Genomic DNA, 25,136 nt, shown 5'->3' with positions numbered 1-25,136 from the left:
CCGTTTTACAGACTAGGTCAGCGCTAAAGCCCACCCATTAGTGCCAGTGACTTCACCAGGCTCACTGCTAGGCTAAAGCCTCCGCCTAACTTAACCATGTAGAGCCCGGTACGTCACCGGATGTCCAGAAAAAGCCCTTTCCCTGTGCGATTCAGGGAGGGAGAGCATCGGAGCATGAAACGCTCCAATGCTCATGTCAGAGGGGCTGAGTGGGGGAAGAAGGGGATATGTCCAGGTTCAGCTCTGAACCTGGACAATCCTTTTAAAGGGGTATCACAAGGATATACCATAAAGGGGTTATCCCATCATTAATTTAAAAATGAAAATCATACATCATATAGTACATGATAATCTCTTTCTAACAAAGCTAGCACCAGCCCTGTACCTCACATGGGTCCAGAGATCACAAATTGCTCTGTTATTTACTTCAGGCTGGCAGCTCAACAGGTGTGTCCTTTATGCTGCAGCTCTTTTCCTATCACAGCTCTGGGGCATGTCCTTTCTGCTGCAGCTCTCTCCCTATCACAAGTCAGGAACAGTGCCATTTCTGCTGCAGCTTTCTTCCTATTACAGCTTAAGGGGGTGTGTCCATCCTGCTGCAGCTCTCTCCCTATCACAGCTCAAGGGGTGTGTCCTTTCTCTTATGCTGCAGTTCTCTTCCTGTATCTGTCACAGCTTCTAACAGTAGATACAGCTAGTGGAAATTAGAACTGAGCATGTGTGACCACCCCAGCCAGGGGCATACACAGATCTCATAGGACCCCATAGCAAAACAGTATGGACCCACCCTGCCATAATTGTCAATACCCCGAGGCAATGCAGAATGCAACGTACATCCCAGATTTCTGATGAATTTACTTTTTTTTTTGTTAAGCAGAAGAAATTTTAATTATAAAAAAATTATAATAAAAAAGTCACCCTCCACCTCACCTACTTTATCTGTAATCTGTGTAAAAACAGTTCAGCAGGTGCTTCATAAAAATGGGTCTTATTCTGGACACCATATTTAAAACTGGCATAAATACATTTATAAATCAACTGCTTCCCTTCTATTACAAAGATGGCTGCAGCCACCACTAGGGGGAGCTCAGTGCATAGGAATTTATGCAGTTACGATTGACTTAATTAGAAGCTGTAATAATTAGTGTTGATTGAGCACCGAAGTGCTCGGGTGCTCGAGTAGAACACTTTGGGATGCTCGGGTGCTCTACAGATAATTCATGAACAGCATGGGGAGGATGTCTGGATGCATCTTGGACTCCCAGGTCGCTGCTGGGAACGATGTTGTCCGAGTAGTACGCCACTTTTACAGACTGACAATAATACGCACAAAACCGAAGATAAAATCGATTTTAGAGAAAAAATTGTTAGGAAACATTCTTTCCTGTATATTTACTTGTATATAAAGTGCAAGTACTGCCAAAAATTACAAGGAAGAGGCACTCCGATACAACCTGTATATCACATAAAGGAGGGCCTCATTCACATTGTGGTACAATTGTTCAGGTAGTGGGACTCCTACACTCATAAAGCCCATGCAAGTGAAAGGGCTGCCAAAAATTACAAGGAAACGTCATTACAATACACCCTTTATTACACATAAAGGAGGGCATCATACACACCCTTAAAAAATTATGATTGATGGCCTGCTGGTGACCCTCTAAAACATTAGGGGCGAGGGCCTGCTGGTGACCCTCTAAAACATTAGGGGTGAGGGTCTTCTGCTGAGCTGACCCTCTAAAACATTAGGAGTAAGGGCAGCCTAATAAGCATGTTGATATGATGGAGGAGGAGGAGGATGAGAAAAGGAAGATTGAACCATATACCCTTTTTTGTGGTGGAAGGGGTGCATGGGAATACAGTGTATTCAATACACCATAAAAGCCACATTTAAAGCGCCTTTCCTCTGGTGGAGTAGGGAAGTCTGGAGCAATCCAGGCCATTTTCATAAGGGTCAACCTGTCAGGATTTTCAGTTGACAGGAGAATGCACTTATCAGTTATTATGCCCCCAGCAGCACTAAATACCCACTCTGCAAAACGCTAAAGGCAGGGCACGCCAGCACCTCCAAGGCATAGAGCGCCAGTTCGTACCACGTGTCCAGCTTGGACACCCAATAGTTGTAAGGCATAGAGGGATCATTGAGGACGCTGACACGGTCTGCTACGTACTTCACCATCTTCCTAAACTTTTCCCTCCTTGTGACACTAGGCTGCGCATCAGGGTGAGGGTGATGGCGGGGTGTCATAAAACTGTCCCAGGCCTTGGAGAGTGTTGCCTTGCCTCTGTTGGAACTGCTGGAACTATGTACTCTGCCGCCAGCATTGTCAGCTGGAAATTTTTGGAGCAATTTTTCCACATGGACCTTCTCTTTGTAGCTGGGGGTCGAGAAGGGTGAACAACCAGTAATCGGTGTTGGCCAAAATGCGTATAACGTGAGGGTCGCAGGAAAGGCAGCATAACATAAAGTCAGCCATGTGTGCCAGAGTCACAACAGACAAGACTTCGCTGTCCTTATCAGAAGGATGACTCTCAATCTCCTCATCATCTTCCTCCTCTTCAGCCCATCCACGCTGAACAGATGGCATAAACCTGCTATGGGTACTACCCTCTGTAGCGGAGGCAACCGTCTCCTGCTCCTCGTCCTCATCATCATCCAATTCGCACTGAGAAGACAAACTGATGGTGGTCTGGCTATCACCCTGTGTAATGTCTTCCCCAATTTCCACCTCTTCCACATGCAAAGCGTCTGCCTTCATTGTGAGCAGCGAGCGTTTCAGTAGACACAGAAGTGGGATGGTTACGCTGATCAATAGCGGCATCGCTGCTCACCATCTGTGTTGATTCCTCAAAGTTGCGTAAAACCTCACAGAGGTCAGACATCCATGCCCCCTCATCGCTTGTGAAGAGCGGAAGATGACTAGAAAGGTGACGACCATGTTGCAGCTGGTATTCCACTACTGCCCTCACAAAGCCTGGCCAACATATGGAACGTGGAGTTCCAGCGGGTGCTCACGTCGCACAACAGTTGGTGAGCTGGCAATTGCAAGCGCTGCTGAAGCGTTGCCAGACCGGCAGCAGCTGTAGATGACTTTCGGAAATGTGCACACACGCGGCGCACCTTCATCAGTAGCTCAGGCAAATTGGGGTAGGTTTTGAGAAACTGCTGAACCACTAAGTTGAACACGTGGGCTAGGCATGGTATGTGTGTGAGCTAGCTGAGCTCCAAAGCCGCCACCAAGTTACGCCTATTATCAGACACAACCATGCCTGGTTCTAGGTTGAGTGGCGAGAGCCACAGCTCAGTCTGGTCCCTTATCCCCTGCCACAGCTCTGCGGCGGTGTGCAGTTTGTCACCTAAGCAAATTAGTTTCAGCACGGCGTGTTACCACTTCCCCACTGCAGGGCTACACTGCTTCCAGCTACTGACTGATGACTGACTGGTGCTGCAAGATGAGAATTCATAGGTGGAAGTGGAGGAGGATGTGGAGGAGGAGAAGGGGGGGTTGCAGCCACTAATGTAGCTGGTCGCAGAAATCCTGATGGAAGTTGGGCCCGCAATCCTTGGCTTGTGTAGTACCTGTGCCATCCCAGGGTACGACTCGCTCCCGGCCTCCACAACGTTCACCCAGTGTGCCGTCAGGGAAATGTAGCATCCCTGGCCAAAATCACTTGTCCATGTGTCAGTCGTTAAGTGGACCTTCCCAATAACTGAGTTGGTCAGGGCAGGGGTGATGTTCTGGGACACATGCTGGTGTAAGGCGGGGATGGCATACCATGAAAAATAGTGGCAGCTGGGGACTGAGTAACGAGGGACGGCTACTGCCATCAGGCTGCGGAAAGCCTCAGTGTCCACAAGCCTAAATGTCAACATTTCCAGGGCCAGCAATTTGGAAAGGTGCACATTTAGTGCTATGGCCTGTGGGTGGGTGGCTGGGTATTTGCGCTTTCGTTCAAAGGCCTGGGGTATGGACATCTGTACACTGCGCTGGGACACAGAAGTGGATGTGGTCGCTGATGGTACTTGCAAAGGTCCAGGTGCAGGGCGGGAGGCATCCGGGCCTGCGTCTTGGACAGGGGATTGGCCAGCACGTAACACAGGGGAAGCAGAAGCAGTGGTATGACCCGCAGACACTGATTGTGGACCCAGGCGTTCGGCCCACCTATTAGGGTGCTTTGATGCCATGTGGCGGATCATGCTGGTGGGGGTGAGGTTGCTAGTGTTCACGCCCCTGCTCATTTTGGTATGGCACAGGATGCAAATGACAATTCTTTTATCGTCTGCACTTTCCTCAAAAAAGCGCCATACTGCAGAACACCTAACCCTTGGCAATGGAGATTGTCGCAAGGGGGTGCTCCGGGAAACAGTTGTGGGCCTGTTTGATGTGGCCCACCTTGTTCCTTTTGCCACCCCACTGCCTCTTCCAGCCTGTTGCAGTGCTGCGGATCCCTCCCCCTCTGTACTGCTGTCCTCGCTCGGCTTGCCACCTTCCCAGGTTGGGTCAGTGACCTCATCGTCCACCACCTCCACTTCCTCACTCTAGTCATCCTCCTGACTTGTTGACCTAACAACAACCTCACTTATTGACAACTGTGTCTCATCCTCATCATCCACCTCGTGAAACACTAATTGCCGTTCCCCACCGTCATCTTCTTCTGACTGTGGATGCTCAAGAGTTTGGGAATCAGTGCACAAGATCTCCTCATGTCCCTCTTCAAGCGAGCTTGGCGAGAGGCCCAAATCAAGGAATGGCACTGAAAAGAGCTCCTCGGAAGATCCGAGTGTGGGATCACTTGTTTGCCAAGACTCTCCATGGTGGGAGAAAGGAGGATCAGGGTGAGGATTCTGTTGACCAGACTCTTGGCTACTGAGACTGGACTTGGTGGAAGACAGGGTGGTGCTTAACCGACTGGAAGCATTATCTGCTGCAATCCAACCGACCACCTGGTCGCACTGGTGTGACTTCGAGTGGTGTCCTGCAAACTGGGACATGAAGCTAGGTATCGTGGATGAGTGTATTTCTTGTGCTCTGGCAGCAGGCCCGGTTTACCGCGCCCAGGGCCACGGTCTCTGCGTGCACCATCAGCAGCACGGCCACTTCCCTGTCCCTTACTGCTCGACTTGAGCATATTAAATGGTATATATGCTTGCAAGTATGTCACATGTACAGTAGCGCAGGTTTTGTAAGTGTATACGCAAATAAAATAAAATTAATGTCACAGATATTTAGGATGGGCAAACGTTATACAGGAGATGTAGCACAGGTAATGTCACTGTCACCAGCTGCTACAAAAAAATTACACTGAATGTCACAGATATTTAGGATGCGCAAATGTTATACTGGAGATGTAGCGCAGGTAATGTCACTGTCACCAGTGGCCTCGAAAAAATTACACTGAATGTCACAGATATTTAGGATGCGCAAACGTTATACTGGAGATGTAGCGCAGGTAATGTCGCTGTCACCAGCAGCTAAAAAATTAACAATTAATGTCACAGATATTTAGGATGCGCAAACGTTATACAGGAGATTTAATTAAAAAAAGAAGTCGCGCTGCCTCACTTTAGCTATATTTCACGAGTCCTGATCAGTATAGGATACAACAGCTTTTTGGTGATGCCAAACAACGAAGTTCCACAGTAGGATAATCTTTGTCACAAAACCACCCTTTTGTAGATATAAAGGTTAAGGCACATAGTGAAGGTCCACCAATATTTCCGATGATAATTGATTTTATTATACTCACAAAGGTATAAAATCAGTAGACATAAAACAAGATAAAATCTCCGTGGTTATAACACCGCCCGACGCAGGTTTCGCCACACCAGCTTCATCAGGAGCGGATGTTATACAGGAGATGTAGCGCAGGTAATGTCGCTGTCAGCAGTGGCCAAACAAATGTGCTGAATGTCACAGATATTTATGATGCGCAAATGTAATACAACAGATGTAGCCGAGGTTGTTGACACTGTCAGCAGCGGCCAAACAATTGCTTGCAATTTAGCGCAGGTTGTAATAATAACAATATTTGTGGTCGTGGCAACCAAGTACGTACCTAGCCCTACCTGGGATACCCTACCCCTAAGCGGTTAGAGTTGTGCCGCAACCGCGTCGTGGAGGGACGCCTGAAAGAGGGCATCCCCTTTGAGAGTAACAGGTGAAAAGGGTGGGTGGGAGGGAGAACTCTGCACGTCGTACAACTGTGGGAGGGCGCCGGCCGCTGAAGTAGGCAGCCAAGCCTCTCCCACAAATACAGGCCAATGAATCGGCCTTACACTTGTGGTCGTGGCAACCAAGTACGTACCTAGCCCTACCTGGGATACCCTACCCCTAAGCGGTTAGAGTTGTGCCGCAACCGCGTCGTGGAGGGACGCCTGAAAGAGGGCAAAAAGACATACTGATTGGCAGAAGTAATTTATTACAACGTCATTACAAAACCAAATTCTGAAAGGCTGCTGACATTTCAGTTTCGGGGTGAGGTATGTAACGGCTGAAACACGACGAGTGCCAACGCCCTAATTTCTGAATGACATGCGCAGGCACTTGATTTTTTTATGCCGCGGACGCGGCACCTATGCGGAACGAATGTCCTGAAATTGTGGCAGGGTCGCCGCCCAAGCTGGCCACGAGGGACCGTACATGGGATACGAACTGGTGGGTGGTGAGTGGAACCACCCCGAAGGGCAACAGTGGACTGTTTGGCCCGGACCCTGACAAGGCTGACCGTAGTTGATGGAGCACCATGACGGGGCACCATTGGTGAGATGTGGGAAAAAAGGACACCGGGACTGGGGGGCCCACCTGTGAGGTCTTGGACGTCTTTAGCAGTAGTACATACCCTTCGGTGTTTTGGACCAGCTGGCCGACCGTGAGGAACTTGCTACTGCCAGGAGAACAAGTGAACTCCCCAGGTCTCAGGAAGCCGTAAAAGGCTAAATAGATGGCGGATTTGAGTACCAAGCTGGGCAAAACCCCGAAAGGATTACTGTCCAGGACGTCGGATAGTCTACGGAAAAGGGGTCCGGTGACCGCTTGTCTACGCACTTGGCCTTGAGGTCCACATTTGCTCAAACCCTTAAGTGCGGCTTTGACAGCATGCATGGAGAACACTGACGCTAGTTCGGGATGACTAACGGAGAGGAAATGTTGCACTCCCGCCAGGTATGACCTCACCGTATTGTGGGAGAGCTTGTGTACTGAGTGGCAGTAGCCAATGAACGCCAGGATGTACTCTGCAAAACTGGATTCCCCCTGAGGACATTCCCCTGAAACCTGCAAAACGCCTTCCACCCGGTGTTATATGCTCTGGTTGTGTTAGGTGAAAGGGAATTGAATATCAAAGCGTGGGCCGTCTCAAGGTGGTTAGTTACGCTAGCATTAAGGACTCGTGAGGAGGGACGGTAGCGCCTGCTGTATCTGCCTCTGGCATGACCTGTAAGAAAAGGGAGAAATTAGCCCTCGACAAGGCGTCAGCAGCCAAGTTTTGCGCACCTGGCACATGCGCACTATAAACATGGAAATGGTAACGTAGGGAGAGTTGTACTAACCGTCTAAGGAAACGCATGATGTGGCTTGATTTTGACAACCCACTGTTTACAATATCTACCACAGCTGTATTGTCAGTCACAAACAGAACAGACTGATTCGCCCAAAGATTGCCCCATATGTGGGCGGCTACCACAATGGGGTACAGCTCGAACAGCGCCAAGGTTTGGAGGAACCCTGGGATCTGTACCACCTCGGCAGGCCATTCGTCTGCAACCCAGTGGGTGCCAAAAATGGCGGCAAACCCTGAGCTTGCGGCCGCATCTGAGAAGACTATAGGAGACCGACACGACAACTCGGGTACGAATAGGGACACCCCATTCCACCGGCCCAGAAAATGATCCCACATGTGGAGATCCGCTAAGGCCTGACTGTCCAGACACGCTGGGCTGTCCTGCTCCGGGGCAGTGCCCAAGAGCGCCAGCAGGCGGGATATGAACGTTCTGCCCTGCGGGATGATGCGCATGGCGAAATTTAACATGCCCAGTAGTGACTGTAAATCAGTCTTAGTGACCACGGTTGTGACTGCAAACCTATGGATGACTTCTCTAATTCTTATTAGTTTATCCGCAGGCAACCTAGCTAACATGTGCTGGGAGTCTAACTCGATGCCCAGAAAGGTGATCACTGTGGACGGGCCCTCTACTTTCTTGGGGGAGACCGGGACACCTAACTGGGAAAAACACCTCAGCAACTTCCCCAGCCCTAGGGGGATTGCCCCTGGCCTCTCAATCAGTAGGAAGTCATCTAAGTAGTGGATGACAAATTCACAGTGAATCTTGTGTACCAAAACCCAGTGGAGGGCCAGGGCCAACTGATCGAAGAGCCATGGGCTGCTCTTAGAACCGAAGGTGAGTTTGGTGGAGAAATAATACAGGCCTTTCCACTTGATGCCGTGCCACTGCCAGAGAGCTGGCATGATGGGAAGCAACTTAAAGGCATCCGATATGTCGGCTTTGGACAACATGGACCCGGGACCCGTTTTCATGATAATGGCGATAGCCTGGCCGATTGAAGAATATCTCATGCCTACTTCTTCTGAAGGAATGAGGGAGTTGAGGCTGGGGACCTGGGAGCCATGTGGGGCAGACAAGTCAATAATGAGTCTCTCCTTCTTGCTGAACTTGCCTGTGACCACCCCCACGGGACTGACTCTCCACCGTTGAAAAGGGGGCACTTTGAAAGGACCGATTAAGAACCCTTTGTTTAACTCGGACTCTATTAGTATGTCTACAGAACCGGGATTCCTTTCGGCTGACTGAAGGTTCCTGCACTCGTATGTGAACTCTGGAGTCGTGATTATGGAAGCCCTCGTGAAACCCTGACACCAGGAACTGTACAAACCCTGGATTGTGGTGACCTCGCAAGTACTCCTGTAAACAACTAGTATTGACCACACTCATGTAATTCTTCATCGATTTTAATGAGCATGCTACTCGGGGATGGGCCCTGAAACAGTTGGTGCAGATATGTAACAGACAGCATTGCCCGAAATTACAAGACGCGTAATTATAATTGTTACATATCTGGGCCCTTCCTAGCTGAACAATGGGTCGGCCTAGCTTATCCACCGAACTGGGGGGTCTGAAAACGTCGAGTGGCCCAGCTGACGAGCTGGAGGGGTATGACGAAGTGCTGACAGCTGACTTATGGCACCACTCTACAGAGTGGAAGATAGACTGACAGGCGGAACAGGAGGGAGCTTTCAGGCCTGCAAAGTGTCTGCAGAATAGCTCTGTGTCTAGGTTGGACCAATCTGTGACATGTTGGAATTGAGAGAGAGCAGCTGCCGCTTTGGCTGAAAATGAACAGTGATAATCGTAGAACGCGTTCCCTCCATACCTATGACCCAATTCTGTGACCCGGAAGAGGTACAGGTCAAGTTCCTCCCTCCTGTCCGGCCTGGCAGTACATATGACATCCCTGAAAAGGCTAAATGCCATGACGAACTCCGGGATGGTTAACTTGCGGTTGAGCCTGTGGTCGCGGCTTCTCAGCACCACCGAGACTTCCCCGCAAGCTATGACCTTGTTGTCAGACAGGTCCCTGGAGGCTATCAGTAGTGAAGCGAGATTGACATCCCTACCCTCTAGGATGTCTTTCCTGATGCTGATCGGGACAAAATGAGATGGAGTCACGTTGGGGATGGCCTGGACAGTACGGATCTCCCCTACAGCAGAGTTGGTAGCGACCGGAACCTCGGGGGAGGAAACTGGGAAGACTGATCTGTGAGCCTCGACTGACTCCAATCTCGCCTGCATGGAAGTGACAGCAGATGTCAGACTGTTCAACATAACGTGCAACTGAGCAAGCGACGTTTGCATCGTGGTCGCGGGGGGATCATTACTACTGGGCACCAAGGAGTCTTTACATAGCCGATATAGTTCCGCCTTTCTGGCAGATGCCGGGAAAGGGATGCCCCGCCTCGTCAGCTCCGCCATAAGCCTGGGGATGGTCCATGCACGCAGGGACGGTATACTGCCCCCCTCGGTCATTCCTGCTATGTTCTCGTCCACTGACGCCTCGACGATGTCTGATGCGTGTGACATCACAGCTGTGAAAACAGTAACGTAAAGTGACCGGCTAAACTGGATGACCACCAGTATCCGTGAAACTGTTTAGTAACGTAAGAAAAGGGTGTACTGTCTCTGTGTAGTAACGCACACTAACACCAGAAGAGCCGTGAAGGAGTGGCCAGGAACCGCCACCCAGAAGTGCACGCAAGGAGACATGATGTACTTACCAACTCAGAACTCTACACACTGACCCCCGCGGAAGTTTATGAAAATAGAACAACCTGGACGTAAAATAGTGCATGAGACACAACCCTGCTAATGGCCAGCACCTCCCCGTCCCCCAACGTGTACCCCCACTACCTTGTCGACAAGCCAAAATCAAAATGAGATCAAGACCAATTTCTCTCTGTTTTTAATCTCTTTCGGACCTGGGAAAAACAAACAACAAAACAAAAAAAAAAAAACAGTCAATGCGTAAGACTTAAACTGATAGAACGTGAGCTGTGAGCTAAGGGTTGACTGATGGATGGGAGTGGCTGTTGACTGACGTTGTCCCACCCCCCGGTTGTACCTGGCGTTTGTGACGGATCCCTACCTATCTAAGCGGCACGGCGGCCCGTGCCAGACTTTAGTGTAGGCGAGGAGCGGGGCCATTGCATCCCCCACCGCGCTCCACGGGAACCACGTGGGGAGCGCGGAGCTCCCTGGCACCGTGGACTAGGGTGGGGGGTGTCCTTTGGGCAACGGCTCGCGCCCCACACCAACACGGTTTGGGCGCCACGTGGAGAGCTAACGCGGCTCCCTGATAGAGTGCCCAGTGCGGGGGGAGCCCCCTCCGCCCAATGGGCCGACCCGCCTGCCGGCTGAGCACTTCTACCGCGTGGGGAGCAGCGCAGCTCTCTGGCATGGAACCGGCACAAGGGGGGCCCCCAGACAATGAGGGCCCCACCTCGCCGATAAATGGAAATTGCCGCGTGGGGGGCCTCACCGCTCCCTGGTAGTGCGCCTAGTGCGGGGGTGCCCCCCTTCGTTTGAGGGGCCGACCCACCGCCGGCTGGGCACATCCACCGCGTGGGGAAACGGCGCAGCCCCCTGGCATAGAATTGGGACAGGGGAGAGGCCTTATGTGACACAGCCTCCACCCCTCACCAATTTAAGGACGTGCCGCGTGGGGGGCCTCACCGCTCCCTGGCAGTGCGCCCAGTGCGGGGGTGCCCCCCTTCGTTTGAGGGGCCGACCCACCGCCAGCTGGGCACATCCACCGCGTGGGGAAACGGCGCAGCCCCCTGGCATTGAATTGGGACAGGGGGGAGGCCTTATGTGGCTCGGCCCCACCCCTTCCCTCCGTCGAGGTCCCGCCCCCCGCTGTACAGATTTGTGCCGTGAAGTGGTCCGGAGCATGAGGGCCCCTGCTTACCTAAGGGCCGACCGCCGACTGGACGTCCACTTACCCAGCCTGCTTGACTCGGAATGCCAGGTACAAGCGCACGCTTCCTGCGAAACTCTGCACGTCGTACAACTGTGGGAGGGCGCCGGCCGCTGAAGTAGGCAGCCAAGCCCCTCCCACAAATACAGGCCAATGAATCGGCCTTACACTTATATTGCAGCCAAATAAAATAATAGTCCTTAAAAGCACTTTTGGGTCTCTAACACCTTTCACCACTAAACCCTGCCTAAAAAAAACCCTTTTCAATTCCTGTCCCTACATCTGTCCCTTCTGCTGCAGCTCTCCCTGATTAAGACTGAGCCGAACCACGTGTCACTGGGTGCTACGGTATATAGCACCCGATGGCGCGTTTTGGCCACCGGCTAGCCAATCACTGTAATGTCAGTAACCAACATGGCTACGGCATTACAGTGAGTGGCAGTACTTATCTGCACGCGTAGCAGCCATCAAACGTGCGGGCAGGAGACTCGAGCATCACACTCGAGCACACGAGGTGTTCGGCCGAACACCACGATGTGCTGAGCATCGCGATGCTCGAGTGAAAATGGTGTTCGGCCGGGCATGCTCGCCCAACACTAGTAATAATCTGTTTGCAGTGAGCGCCCCCTAGGGGTGGCTGCATGATAATGCAGTATTTTCACATTAGGAAGAGGAGTTAAAGGGGTTGTCTCACTTCAGCAAAAAGCATTTATTATACAAGGCACTTACTAATGTATTGTGATTGTCCATATTGCCTCCTTTGCTGGCTGGTTTCATTTTTCGATCACATTCTACGACCACACTGCAATCCTTCACCGGTGGTTGTGCTTGCACACTATAGGAAAAAGCAGCAGCCCCTCTGGTGGCTGAGACCATGGCACAGCACATAGCCTAGTGCTTTTTCCTATAGAGTGCAAGCAAGAGCACCACTGCTGGATTGCAGGGTGGTCGCAACCATGGAAACAATCAGTGTATAATGTGATGGAAAAAGGAATCCAGGCAGCAAAGGAAGCAATGTGGACAATCACAATACATTAGTAAGAGCCTTGTATTAACGTTCTCTACAGGATAAATACCATTTGCCAAAGTGAGACAACCCTTTATAGCGTTGGGGTCCCCCGGGTCCTGTAACAGTTGCATGGTGTGCCTCAATTAAAGTTATGACCCTGACCTAAGGTAGAGAATTAAGAAAAAGAACAAGCAGCAGGTGGCGCTATACAGATACATTTTATTGAATAGCTCAATGGCTGTGCTACATTATTAATAGCAAGCAGGGGTGCACCTAGCCCTTCTGCTGCCTGAGGCAAAAAACTGAAACCGCGCCCCCAACCCCCCAATGCCAATTTCTTAAACTAACCGCTTCCCTCCAGCCCTACTGTTATAGACATACTTGTAAAGCATTACATACAGAGCTACAAAACATACTGGGCAATACAGCGCCACATACTGTGCTGCCCACTGTGCTTCCCAATACTATACTGCAGAAACCGAAAATCCCCCTTCTGCTTGTCCCTACCTGGTGCTGCCTGAGGCTATCGCCTCACCGCGCCTCATTGGTGGTGCACCCCTGATAGCGAGCGATTACAAAAGTATCGGTTTGAAAAATGTGGAATATTTTCCATGGTACCACCCCTTTAATTTTCTTCATGAGGGTAGTCTGACCCCCCACCCCTTCCATCCTGTGAATAAAAGGGCAACAGCACTAGTGTGGTTTTCCCAGGAAAAACTCAGAAGGGGATATAGCGCTATGCAAGAGGCCTGGAAGTGGAGAGGAGCAGGGATCGGGGATGACTGTGTATATGGAGATAGCTGTCTATCACTCATAGGACCGCCCACCGGACTCCTAAGAGCAGAGATTGAAATGTAAAAGTCCAAGCTATAATGACTTACCTACGAAACTGTACATCAGTCTGCTCAGCTCCTCCTGCAGATCAGACGCCATATTCAACCTGACAGGTCCCCTTTAAATCCCACCATCCAGCGAGTAGTCAGAACCATCTAGAAGTATGACCTCATCTCCGTCCATTTTCACCGTCCCTTATGTCCTCTTGGAGGGCAGTACCTCATTGCGTCCTGCAGGTGTCACCGTTGTCATACCGTAGCCGGGGATTCTCTGAAGCCTAAAGCCTGGAAATAAGCCGCATTGTGTCTCATACATCTCATCTGCCAGAGCATATTAAAAAATGTAATCACGAATATAATTCTACGCCAGTGTATAATTCTACAGAGGAAGCAAAAAACCATAGCGCTCCAGCTAAGGTCCCGTGAGCAGAGTGCTGTCAATCAGCAAAGTGAACTGAACTGACCTGGCGGCGTGCGTGGCGATCACTGCCGAAATCCGCTGATTATTTTATATAAAGGTTTATGCAAATGAATCTTAAATCGCTGTGTAATGAAAAGCTCTGCCACTTCTCATATGCTTTGTATTTCAAATCCCATCTCAGACATTGGCTTCATTTCACTAGGCTACGCCATCAATGTCAGATAGGTGCAGGTCCCACCTCTGGGTGCTGCTGCTGTCTCCAGAATGGGGCCCCTGAAGTGAAGGAGAGCGCACTGCGCATGTGCAGCATGTTCTCCGTTCACTGCTTATGGGAGTTCTGATAATAGCTGAGCGCGTGGATACAACTGTAGCAAACCTAAGGAAAAGATTTCAGCCATTGAATGTAAGCAAGAGTGTTTCAATTCAGTGACAGCCAGCAGAAATGTTAAAGGGGTATTCCCATCTCAGACGCTAGGATATGCCATCAGTGTCGGATAGGTGAGGGTCCCACCTCTGCGATCCGCTCGTAACTCCGGAACCGGTACCCCGAAGTGAAGGGGAGCACACCAAGCACAGCGCGGCCACCTCTCCGTTCACCACTATGGGACCACTGGAATAGTCGAGTTAGCGCTCAGCTGGTTTCGGAACTCCCATAGTGGTTCTGGAGCCAGGAGCAGGTCCCAGAGGTGACATAACCTAGCACCTGAGATGAGAATACAACTTTAACATTTCTGCTTGCTGTCACTGAATTTAAAACATTCTTGCTTACATTCAAATGCTGAAAACTTGTACAGACTCAGAACTTTTCTTTAAGTTCGCTACTGTTGTATCCAGACTAGACAAGTTAAAGTGTTTTTTCCCCATCTGAGATAATGGGGGCATATCGCTAGGATATGCTCCCATTGTCTGCAGGTCCCACCTATTTCGTAAACGTAGCCGGCAAAGTGAAGGAGGGCACACTGTGCATGCGCAGTCGCCCTCCATTCATTTATATGGGGCCGCAGAAAATAGCCAAGCGCTGGCTCGGCTATTTCCGTCGGCCCCATAGAAATGAATGGGAGTGGTGGCTGCGTAAGCGCAGGGCTCTCCCATTCACTTCTATGGGGAGAGCGCTTGGTGGTGGTCGGACTCGGGGAAACCCGGGGTCCTCCAGCCACCACTTTTCCCGCTCCGTTCTCGATATAGACCTATCAGACAATGGGGCTATATCCTAGCGATATGCCCCCATTCTCTCAGATGAGAATACTCCTTTAAGTAGCATTCACACCTCCAGTTTCAATTCTCCGAATCTGGCACTGCCAGATGCGGACGGAATGTCCGTTGGTCCCATTAGGTATAAAGACGTCCGGCGGAGATCCGGACGCATTCTGGCAAACAAGCGGAGACCCAGCCGGAAACAAACTGCTGCATTCTGCGCTTTGTGTCCGGCCGGGTCTCTGTTTCTCTGCCGGATCAGTCATTTCCGGAGTTTCACACCGGAGGTAGAAAGATGATACATTTTACCTGCACTGATGCATTGTAGCAAACAGGACAGGAGATGGATCCCTCTAGGTAATGTATCTAGCTGACATAGGGTTAACTCTCCATTTTTTTGTTTTTTTTCAGAATAATCCCTATTTTCCTCATCCATCGCCCCGCAAACAACATCCCATACGCCACGGTGGAGGAGGAGCTGATAGGAGACTTTGTGAAGTATTCCATCAAAGACGGGAAGGAGATTAATGTGTTGAGAAAAGATTCTGAAGCTGGCCAGAAGTGCTGCACCTTTCAGCACTGGGTATATGAGAGGACCAACGGAAACTTGCTGGTCACCGATATGCAAGGTGAGTCCTGTGATCCTGCAGAGCGCCTCAGCTGGGCTGCTGAAGTTTTTTATTGCTCATTTCCTTCCTAAATGCAAAATGAAGAAACTTTCTTAATAATCTTCCTTAAATATTACCTACTGTTCTGCTGATGCAAAGTATGTGTAACTCCTCTACATAGCTGGCCATGCTGCTGCATCTGAAATACCGTAGATCCCACTGTTCTTGCCTGTCTCGGCTCTCTCTGCTCTCAACTTCCTTCTCTCGGTGTTAGAGCTCATTAGCATTTCTATGGACAGTACACCGTGTGCTATCCGCTTCAGTGTGTCCGCATAAAAGAACATGACCTATACTTTTCCGCAAAATGCAGTCCATGGCCCATTTAAGTTTATGGTTCCGCAAAAATGTTTTCCGTATGCAATCCGTATCTTGCAGGTCTGTGTATGCAAAGTTTAACGCCCTGTCATGTCACCTTTGAATCTTTATTAAAATGATTAGGGATGAGCGAATCGACTTCGGATGAAACATCCGAAGTCGATTCGCATAAAAGTTCGTTCTAATACTGTACTGAGCAGGAGCTCCGCAGAGTATTAGAATGTATTGCCTCCGATGAGCCGAAGTTATTGCTTCACGCAATAACTTCATTAATTAATTTGTACTGTAAAAAAACATTTCCCGAACTCGGGTTCGGTTCCAAAGTACCACTTGGCTTACATTTAGAAATGGAGGTGGATCCGCTGAAGTTATGTAGAGGCCGGAGCCTCTTCATAACTCCGGCGGATCCACCGCCAGGTACAGGGCTTTATTAAGTCCGGCATATAAAACGCTGGTCTTAATAAATGTGTCCCTAAACCCCTTGCGGACTGCAGAAGAGGAAATCAATCCAGGAATCAAGTTGTGCTCATTAGAGATGAGCGAATTTTTCAAAAGTTCGATTTGGCTGATTCGCCGAATTTTACAAAAAAAATTGCTACGTGATGAATTACTTTGTCACGAAGCGCATTTTTTAGTAAGTAGCGGATGCAATGACAGGGAGCTGCGATAGCGCTGCCCCCCATCATTGTACCCCTCAGATGCCGCGTTCATACATGATCGCCGCATCTGAGTGCAATTTTACACTGTTTTTAACATTTAAAAAAATTCCTTCAAACTTACCGCCTCCATTTTCTCTCAACGGGCCGGCCGCCGCCGTCTTGCTTGAAGATCTGGCGTGAGATTACGTGATGTCATACATCACCGCGCACGGGATTTCGGCCGAAATCTTCAATCAAGATGGCGGCTGGCGGCCCATCACGAGCAAATGCAGGAGGTAAGTATGACTTTTTTTTTGTTTTTTACTCTGTTTTATGTTAAATCGATTCGCTTACACGAAGCACGAGGAAATTTGGCTTCGAGGCGAATCGAATTTATCCTGAAATTCGGATCGAATTCCACTTTGTGGGATTAGTGCTGATACATGAGAGCTAGTGAAGACAGCAGCATCCTGAACGCACAGACCTCACATCCAGCATGTGTAACTGGGAGAGACATGTCCACACGAGAAGAGTCTGAAAGTAGGTGTGGGTTGTAAATTGAATATTAGGGAGTCTGAAAGTAAAGTAAAGAATGAAGATTGCCTATTTTTACTTTGAGGTGACCACTAACAATCTGTCATAAGTGTTCATAGACTTTAAGGTGGGTTTCCTCTTTAAGCGTTACAGTCGTTGATAGCGACCCCCCACATGGGGGCGTCTTTCTGGCATACCTCTGGCAATCTGCATGTACTGGGCCCATTATACCAGTGCGGTGAATAATCTGGCAGCCAGGGTAGAGGATCTGAATACATAATATTCACAGCCAGGGAACATTGCGATATCAGTTTGAAGAAACCACTGGCACCAGACACATCGTAACCAGTCAGCCATCTGTCTGCTATTATATGGGACTATCAGAAATCATTTCATAAATCACAGGACAGACAGAGAGATCACAAGCCTCAAGTTCGTGTAGATGGGGACCATTGACAGGACAGAAGATCAGCACCAGTGATAGTGCACAGTAGTCCGACGGGACACGGGGGAGATTCATCATGAGGGTTTTTACAGGAGTCTGCGTTGCTGTAATTTGTGCCAAAGTTATCAAATGTTTCACAGTGTTTTATAAATTTGGACTGATTTGTACAATTCTTACCTCTTATAAGGGTCCATTGACAATAAGCAGATTATAAAGTGTCCCCCTGATGGGACCTTCAGCTGCCATCCATGGGAAAACCTGGCAGTATGTGTTCTGTTTCCTTGTAGCGCCACCACAGGGGAAATGAAGAATTACACGGTGTCTATTCATATGAATGAGCTGTCTGTGTAATACTGGACAGGACAGGTCCTCCAGAGCGAGAGACCCTCTTTGTAACCATTCTCCACCCAGACATAGCGCTGAGGATCCTGAACAGAGGACCCTCCCCCCCCCCCCCCCCCGAGGAGTATCCTAATAGGGTGTATGACAATGGGTTTTCTAAAATAGACAACCCAAAGGGCATCTGTCAGCAGTTTTGTACCTATGACACTGGCTGACCTGTTACATGTGCGCTTGGCAGCTGAAGACATCTGTGTTTGTCCCATGTTCATATGTGCCCGCATTGCTGAGAAAAATTAACCTTTACTATATGAAAATGAGCCTCTAAGAGCAACAGAGGCGTTGCTGTTGCACCTAGAGGCTCTGCTCTCTCTGCAACTACCATGCCCTCTGCACTTTGATTGACAGGGACAGGCATTATGATGTTTTTACTGCCTGGCTCTGTCTATCAAAGTGCAGCTGGCTCGGCAGTTGCAGAGAGAGCAGAGCCTCTAGGTGTAATGACAACGCCCCCGTTGCTCCTAGAGACTCAGTTGCATATAATAAAACCTAATTTTTCTCAGCAATGCGGACACAGATGAACATGCCTCCCATACAAGAGTCAGCAGAGTACCCCCTGTAAAACTGTGAGAACACTGTCTCCTCTAAAACAGTGGCAGCAGAGTGCCCTCTGTAAAGCAGTGCCAGCAGAGTACTCCCTGTAAAATAGTGCTTGCAGAGTGCCATCAAAGTGCTAACCATAAAACAGTGCCAGCAAAGTGCCCCCTTCTAAAACCATGCTAGTAGAGTGCCACCTGTGAAGCTGTACCAGCAAACTGCCCCCTGTATACAATGTCAGCAGAGTACCTGCCTGTGAAGCCGTACCAGCAGTGTACCCCCTGTAAAACAGTGCTAGCAGTGTGCCTCTTTTGAAACAGTGCCATCAAAGTGCCATCCATAAAACAGTGTGAGCAGAGTTCCCCTCCTACATGAAGCAGTGCCTCCTGTAAAACAGTGAGAACAATGTCTCCTCTAAAACAGTGGCAGCAGAGTGCTCTTTGTCAGTCAATGCTAGCAGAGTGTCCCCTCTGAAACAATGCTAGCAGAGTGCCCCCTTCTGAAACATGGCTAGCAGAGTGCCGTTCGTGAAGCTGTGCAAGCAAAGTGGCCCTGTATAAAGTGTCAGGAGAGCACCTTCCTGTGAAGCAGTGCCAGCAGAGTGCCCCTGTATAAAGTGTCAGGAGAGCACCTTCCTGTGAAGCAGTGCCAGCAGAGTGCCCCTGTATAAAGTGTCAGGAAAGCACCTTCCTGCGAAGCAGTGCCAGCAGAGTGCCCCTGTATAAAGTGTCAGGAGAGCACCTTCCTGTGAAGCAGTGCCAGCAGAGTGCCCCTGTATAGAGTGTCAGGAGAGCACCTTCCTGTTAAGCAGTGCCAGCAGAGTGCCCCTGTATAAAGTGTCAGGAGAGCACCTTCCTGCGAAGCAGTGCCAGCAGAGTGCCCCTGTATAAAGTGTCAGGAGAGCACCTTCCTGTGAAGCAGTGCCAGCAGAGTGCCCCTGTATAATGTGTCAGGAGAGCACCTTCCTGTAAAGCAGTGCCAGCAGAGTGCCCCTGTATAAAGTGTCAGGAGAGCACCTTCCTGTAAAGCAGTGCCAGCAGAGTGCCCCTGTATAAAGTGTCAGGAGAGCACCTTCCTGTGAAGCAGTGCCAGCAGAGTGCCCCTGTATAAAGTGTCAGGAGAGCACCTTCCTGTGAAGCAGTGCCAGCAGAGTGCCCCTGTATAAAGTGTCAGGAGAGCACCTTCCTGTGAAGCAGTGCCAGCAGAGTGCCCCTGTATAAAGTGTCAGGAGAGCACCTTCCTGTGAAGCAGTGCCAGCAGAGTGCCCCTGTATAATGTGTCAGGAGAGCACCTTCCTGTAAAGCAGTGCCAGCAGAGTGCCCCTGTATAAAGTGTCAGGAGAGCACCTTCCTGTAAAGCAGTGCCAGCAGAGTGCCCCTGTATAAAGTGTCAGGAGAGCACCTTCCTGTGAAGCAGTGCCAGCAGAGTGCCCCTGTATAATGTGTCAGGAGAGCACCTTCCTGTGAAGCAGTGCCAGCAGAGTGCCCCTGTATAAAGTGTCAGGAGAGCACCTTCCTGTAAAGCAGTGCCAGCAGAGTGCCCCTGTATAAAGTGTCAGGAGAGCACCTTCCTGTTAAGCAGTGCCAGCAGAGTGTCCCTCATATACAATGCCAGTAGAGTGCCCCTCATAAACCAATGCCAGTAGAGTACTCCCCCATAAAGCAGTGCCAGAGTCTCCTCTCCCGTGTGGTCCCACTCATTGGGGCTGCACCATGATCCCTTCTCCTCCCTCATCCCCCCTCACAGCACCAGTCTCTTAGAGGTAATGAGGCAGGCACACTTCTGCAGCTGCACCCCCTTCCCCCCTATCCTTAGAAGAAACCTTGAATTTGCACTTTGGCAACTCGGTGTCCATTTGCCTGCAGTCCTATGTAATCCAACATACAACAGATTGCGACTTCATGACTCGTTACATCACAATTTTTCCAAATGACTAATTCAGCTGTTTAGGTGTAATACGAGAATGTCTGTCATTTAACTGTTACCTTTCTCCTCCTAGTAGTTTGCCTGCAGTCCCATGTAAACCACAGTAAGGGTCCATTCACACGTCCGTTTTTTCTTTCCTGATCTGTTCCGTTTTTTCAGGAACAGATCAGGACCAGATCTGGACCCATTCATTTTCAATGGGTCCTGGAAAAAATCGGACAGCACAATGTGTGCTGTCCGTTTCCGTTGTTCCGTTCCGCATGTCCGTTTAAATATAAAACATGTCCTATTCTTGTCCTGAAAAATCGGATCCTGGTACAATACAAAGTCAATGGATCCGCAAAAAACGGATGACATACGGATGTCATTCCGTATGTCATCCGTTTTAGGGCTCATTCAGACGGAATCCGTTCCTGGAAATTACATTTTAATTTTTTTTTTTTTTTTTAAAGAAATCCAAACAACTTTATTTGCTTATTGAAATTTATACATGTTTCCGTTTTTTGCGGATCCGCAAAAAACGGATGACATACGGAAACATTTTCAGGAACAACGGATCCGCAAAAAACGGACAGAAAATCGGATTATAGAAAAATACTGACGTGTGAATGTAGCCTAATATTGCAATGAGTTGCCTCAAATAATAAAATGACAGAATCAGCTCTCACATATACTGTGTATGCGGTGCAGCGAGGGTTACTCTCTTTGCTTCTTGTAATCATAGTAACAGAAACCTCGTCCTCCTGGAAGTGCACATCTCGTGGCGGTATATTGATAGACACTTGGCGGTTTGTGTAGATAACAAGCAATTGGAATCTGTTAAAATATAATTCCCTCTTTTTTTTCTGTCCGGCAGGTGTTGGAATGAAGCTGACAGATGTTGGCATAGCAACTATGGGCAAGGGGTGAGTGAGCAATCATTGGTAATCATTCCGCTCTGCGGAGCTCCACCGCCATATACCTGTATCATTTACAGAAACACTCAGGAATTGCTACCCCGTAACCAGCAAGGATGTGTGACTTCAGTAGAAATACAAAGCCATGTCTTACAAGGCTGCCGTACGGCATGGCGGCAAATTGAATCACACAACTGTGCACCATTGTAACAATAGTCTTCAGGAAACTAATCAAACAATGCATGAATGTCAGCATTATGAAGTGTCTGCAAATATTGCTATACACAGTGCTCAAATAGTTTGCTTTTTGGGGAGCTTAATGTGGCTTAACGTACAAAAAAACAACTTAGATGTTAACCGATTTCCCCCAAACTTCCTATACTACAAGACTCTCTCTATGCCAACATATTCTGAAGAGTTTAGGTCATTTGAGAAAACATACCAAAAGTTATTCACATTAAACAAATTTATTCCCATCCTAAAATTTTTTATCGAACAGCATAATGTAAAAAGAGCTTAAAGGGGTATTCCCATCTCTGACAACTGGGGCATATTGCTAGGATATGCCCCCATTGTCTGATAGGTGTGGGTCCCAGCGCTGGGACCCGCACCTATATCGAGAATGGAGCCCCGAAAGTGAAGGAGGGCGCAAGGCGCATGTGCAGCCGCCCTCTATTCATTTCTATGGGGCCACCGAAAATAGCCGAGCCCTGGCTCGGCTATTTCCGTTGGCCTCATAGAAATGAATGGGAGCATGAGCCGTGCATGCGCGGTACGCTCCCATTCACTTCTATGGGAGAGGCGGGGATTAGCGCTTGGTGGTGGACGGACCCCGGGAAATCTGGGGTCCTCCAGCCACAGCTCTCCCCGCTCCGTTCTCGGTGGGACCCGCACCTATCAGGCAATGGGGGCATATGCTAGCAATATGCCCCCATTGTCTATGATGGGAATACCCCCTTAATGTACCATAATGTACCTAAACCTCAACTAATTGTCTTCAAAATTTGCACAACCTTAGTTCTCATGAGTGACGTTAGGCTCGCATAGCCCCTACTACCTTTTGTGCAGCGGCTATTAGAAATTTAAAGGATTATTCACAAAGCTAGCCGCAGGATCAGCCATAGCTCCAGCTTAGGTCTTAGTCTATCTAGGATGTGGTGACGCATTGCGGATCCCAGCATGCATCTGTGGTTGCTGGGCCTCCAATGAGTCCCTGCACCTTGTGAGGAGGAGTAGGCTACCTCCAGGTACACCTGCATTTAGTTTATCGACTGAATTAATATGCTTCCATTTGGAGACTCATATAAATAGAGCTAGGACCACACTTCACAGAGGTGCCTTGACAGTAGCAGTGTGGCTTCTACATATTTTTGGCCAAAGGTTTGTGCAACTAAAACCTCAGCTTTTAATGTATACTGTTAGACAGGGTAATTTGTTTTATTGCAGGCCAGCTGGCAGGTGTGCTGGGGATTTTTTGCATTTTCTATTGTTGTAAGCCTTCCCATGTGCACCCTGCTACCAAGGCTGGTTATAAATGTATGCGGTTACCATCTTTTTCCAGGTCTTAGTTCAGTCTCTCTCCAGGTTTGGTCTGAGGGTGGGAATGCTCAAGTGTAGGTGCAATTAGCAGGATACGGGAATACGCTGATGCCAAAATGCAATGGCTGGGTCAGGTGTGGATAACAGTCTATAGTTTGTTCGTGACGCCAATTGCAGCGTGCGCAGGGTACTATCACAGGGTCCTCCCAAGGTGTTACAACGCACGTCCCAGGTTAGGAATGCCAGAGTGGTGTAATGGCCTCCCAATAGTTATTTTATTTTTAGAATGAGAAGGGCATTTAGAGAAGGACTTCCAGGTCCTCCTCGCTGCTGGAGCTACTTAAGCTCATTAGGGGGCGCTCCTGCTTTTGATAGCTCCACTTAGCAGCTGTAGTGGTGCGCCACTGCCCTCTAGTGGTGTCTTTTGGTAATGGCTGAGCAATCAGCCTGGTGAATGCAGCTGCGACATGCTGCAAGCTAGGATCCCTAGCCGTTGCAGAGGTGGGCAATACCTCCGACTGAAGGGGTTCTGGCAGGCAAACTGGGCGTGCCTGTGGTAGCTTCCAGGGCAAAATGTAGGGTTGCACCCTGGGGTTAAAAGTGAGAATAGAGTTATTTATTCGGCTCACCCGTAGTGTTGGTGATGCGGCCAGGTCAGGGATGAGGAGTTCTGGCTCAGGCTGGCCAGTAGAGTTACTCCAGAGGCAAAGGGACCTTAGAGGGACCGCATCAGGGTGTACTCCACCTGATCGCCCACATACAGGCTGTGTCGGGCCCGCGGCAAGTAGGGGCGCTTAACTGAGCGGCGGCCCACAAAGATCTCCTCTCCAGAGTAGTTGTCCTGGAGGAAGCCTACTTCTCACTGTACAGAAAACCAGAGGACGGTCCCTGTTCATCTGGTAAGCTTAGGGTCGTCAGGCTGGGGGTCGTCTAGGACCTGCTTGACCCATTCCTCTACCACGGTCTTGTATTCCCATAGGGTCTGGGTGTGACCGGTGATCTCTAGTGGGACCTCTGGATTAAGCTGGCCTGGGCTGTCTCTTTTGGGCGGCTGAGTGGAAGCTCCGGCCGCCTCTGCCGCACCAGGAGGTGTGCGGAGCGGGGCCTGTTCGGGACCCACCGGGCGCGGTGCACGGGCAGCTACGGGCTGGACCGGGGCCTCAGGGAGCGGTACTGCTACTACCTGGTGTCGCGGCTGGGCAGCCAGTTCCGATGCCTCCTGCTGGTTATCTGGTGCGGTCGCGGCTGTCCTTAGAACGGCAGTCATCTCCTCTGGTGATGCAGCTGTTTCTTGGACCGGGACGTCGGGTGTTGATGCAGGTGGTGGGTGAGGTAGCAGATGTGGTCATCTCCTCTGGTGCCTTAACGGTAGTGGCAGCTGCTTCCGCGGGAGCGGGCTGGACGTCGGCGGCAATTTTGGGTGCTGATTCAGCAGCCGCGGAGGGATCCACTGCCTCCTGGATCGCAGCAAGCGTCAATGGGCCATTCTTTCGGACCAACTGGGAAACCCGGATCTCCGGTGGGTACTAGGGGGGCGTAGTTATAATTTTCGCGCTCCTGAGAGGGCATTCTTGAGTTTTCCCGCTTCCACAGGGCATGAAGAAGTGGCGCCTTTACAGGAATATGGCGGATTAACTCCTTTAGTGCCGATGCGCACGGTTTTGCGCTGTCTGGCACCACAATAAAGCAACAAAGTCAGTTTCCAGGGTTTTGGCAAAATTCTCAGATCTTGCAGTACTGTTGGACACACAACAACACTCCTGTTGTAGCAGGGATAGGCACACAATCAGATCCTGTTGGCACACAGTTCGATCCTGTTCCAGTGACGCCAAATAATGCAATGAGCAGGATACGGGTATACACTGACACCAAAATCCAATGGCTGGGTTTGGTGTGGATAATAGTCTATAGTTTGTTCGTGACGCCAATTGCAGCGTGCGCAGGGTACTATCACAGGGCTCTCCCAAGGTGTTACAATGCACGTCCCAGGTTAGGAATGCCAGAGTGGTGTAATGGCCTATAATGTCTCTATAGGTGGTGATAATGGTGTCAACGGTGTCTCCTATCTGGCTACGGCTGGACTCCTGGCTCACTTGCAATAAATTGAGTGTAGTGATAGTAGGGCTAGTAGGAGTAATAGAGGGATTTTGCAGCAGAAATGAGGTCCAGACCTTTAGATGAGGAATAAATCTTCTGCACTATAAATCTGGAGCTTGTAGGAGAAGACGTCTGCTTAGTAGCTCTGTAACTGTGGCAGGAATTTATCTTCTGCGCTTCTCTTTACTTCTGCTTT

The 25,136-nt window shown here is 49.7% G+C and overlaps 1 protein-coding gene across 1 annotated transcript in view; it reads left to right on the top strand.

The window, feature by feature from the left end:
• ALPK2 (alpha kinase 2) overlaps window positions 1–25,136 on the top strand; it is a 151,407-nt gene that overhangs the window by 120,836 nt on the left and 5,435 nt on the right. Inside the window, exons 9-10 of the mRNA XM_040421072.1 lie at window positions 15,358–15,575; window positions 21,265–21,313. Of these exons, the coding sequence (XP_040277006.1) occupies window positions 15,358–15,575; window positions 21,265–21,313 (267 nt within the window). The remainder of the gene's footprint in view (window positions 1–15,357; window positions 15,576–21,264; window positions 21,314–25,136) is intronic.

Source organism: Bufo bufo, chromosome 2, assembly GCF_905171765.1.
Source record: "Bufo bufo chromosome 2, aBufBuf1.1, whole genome shotgun sequence".
Lineage (NCBI taxonomy): Eukaryota > Metazoa > Chordata > Amphibia > Anura > Bufonidae > Bufo > Bufo bufo.
Note: the sequence above shows the minus strand (reverse complement) of the source record. Positions and strands in the feature narration are given on the sequence as shown.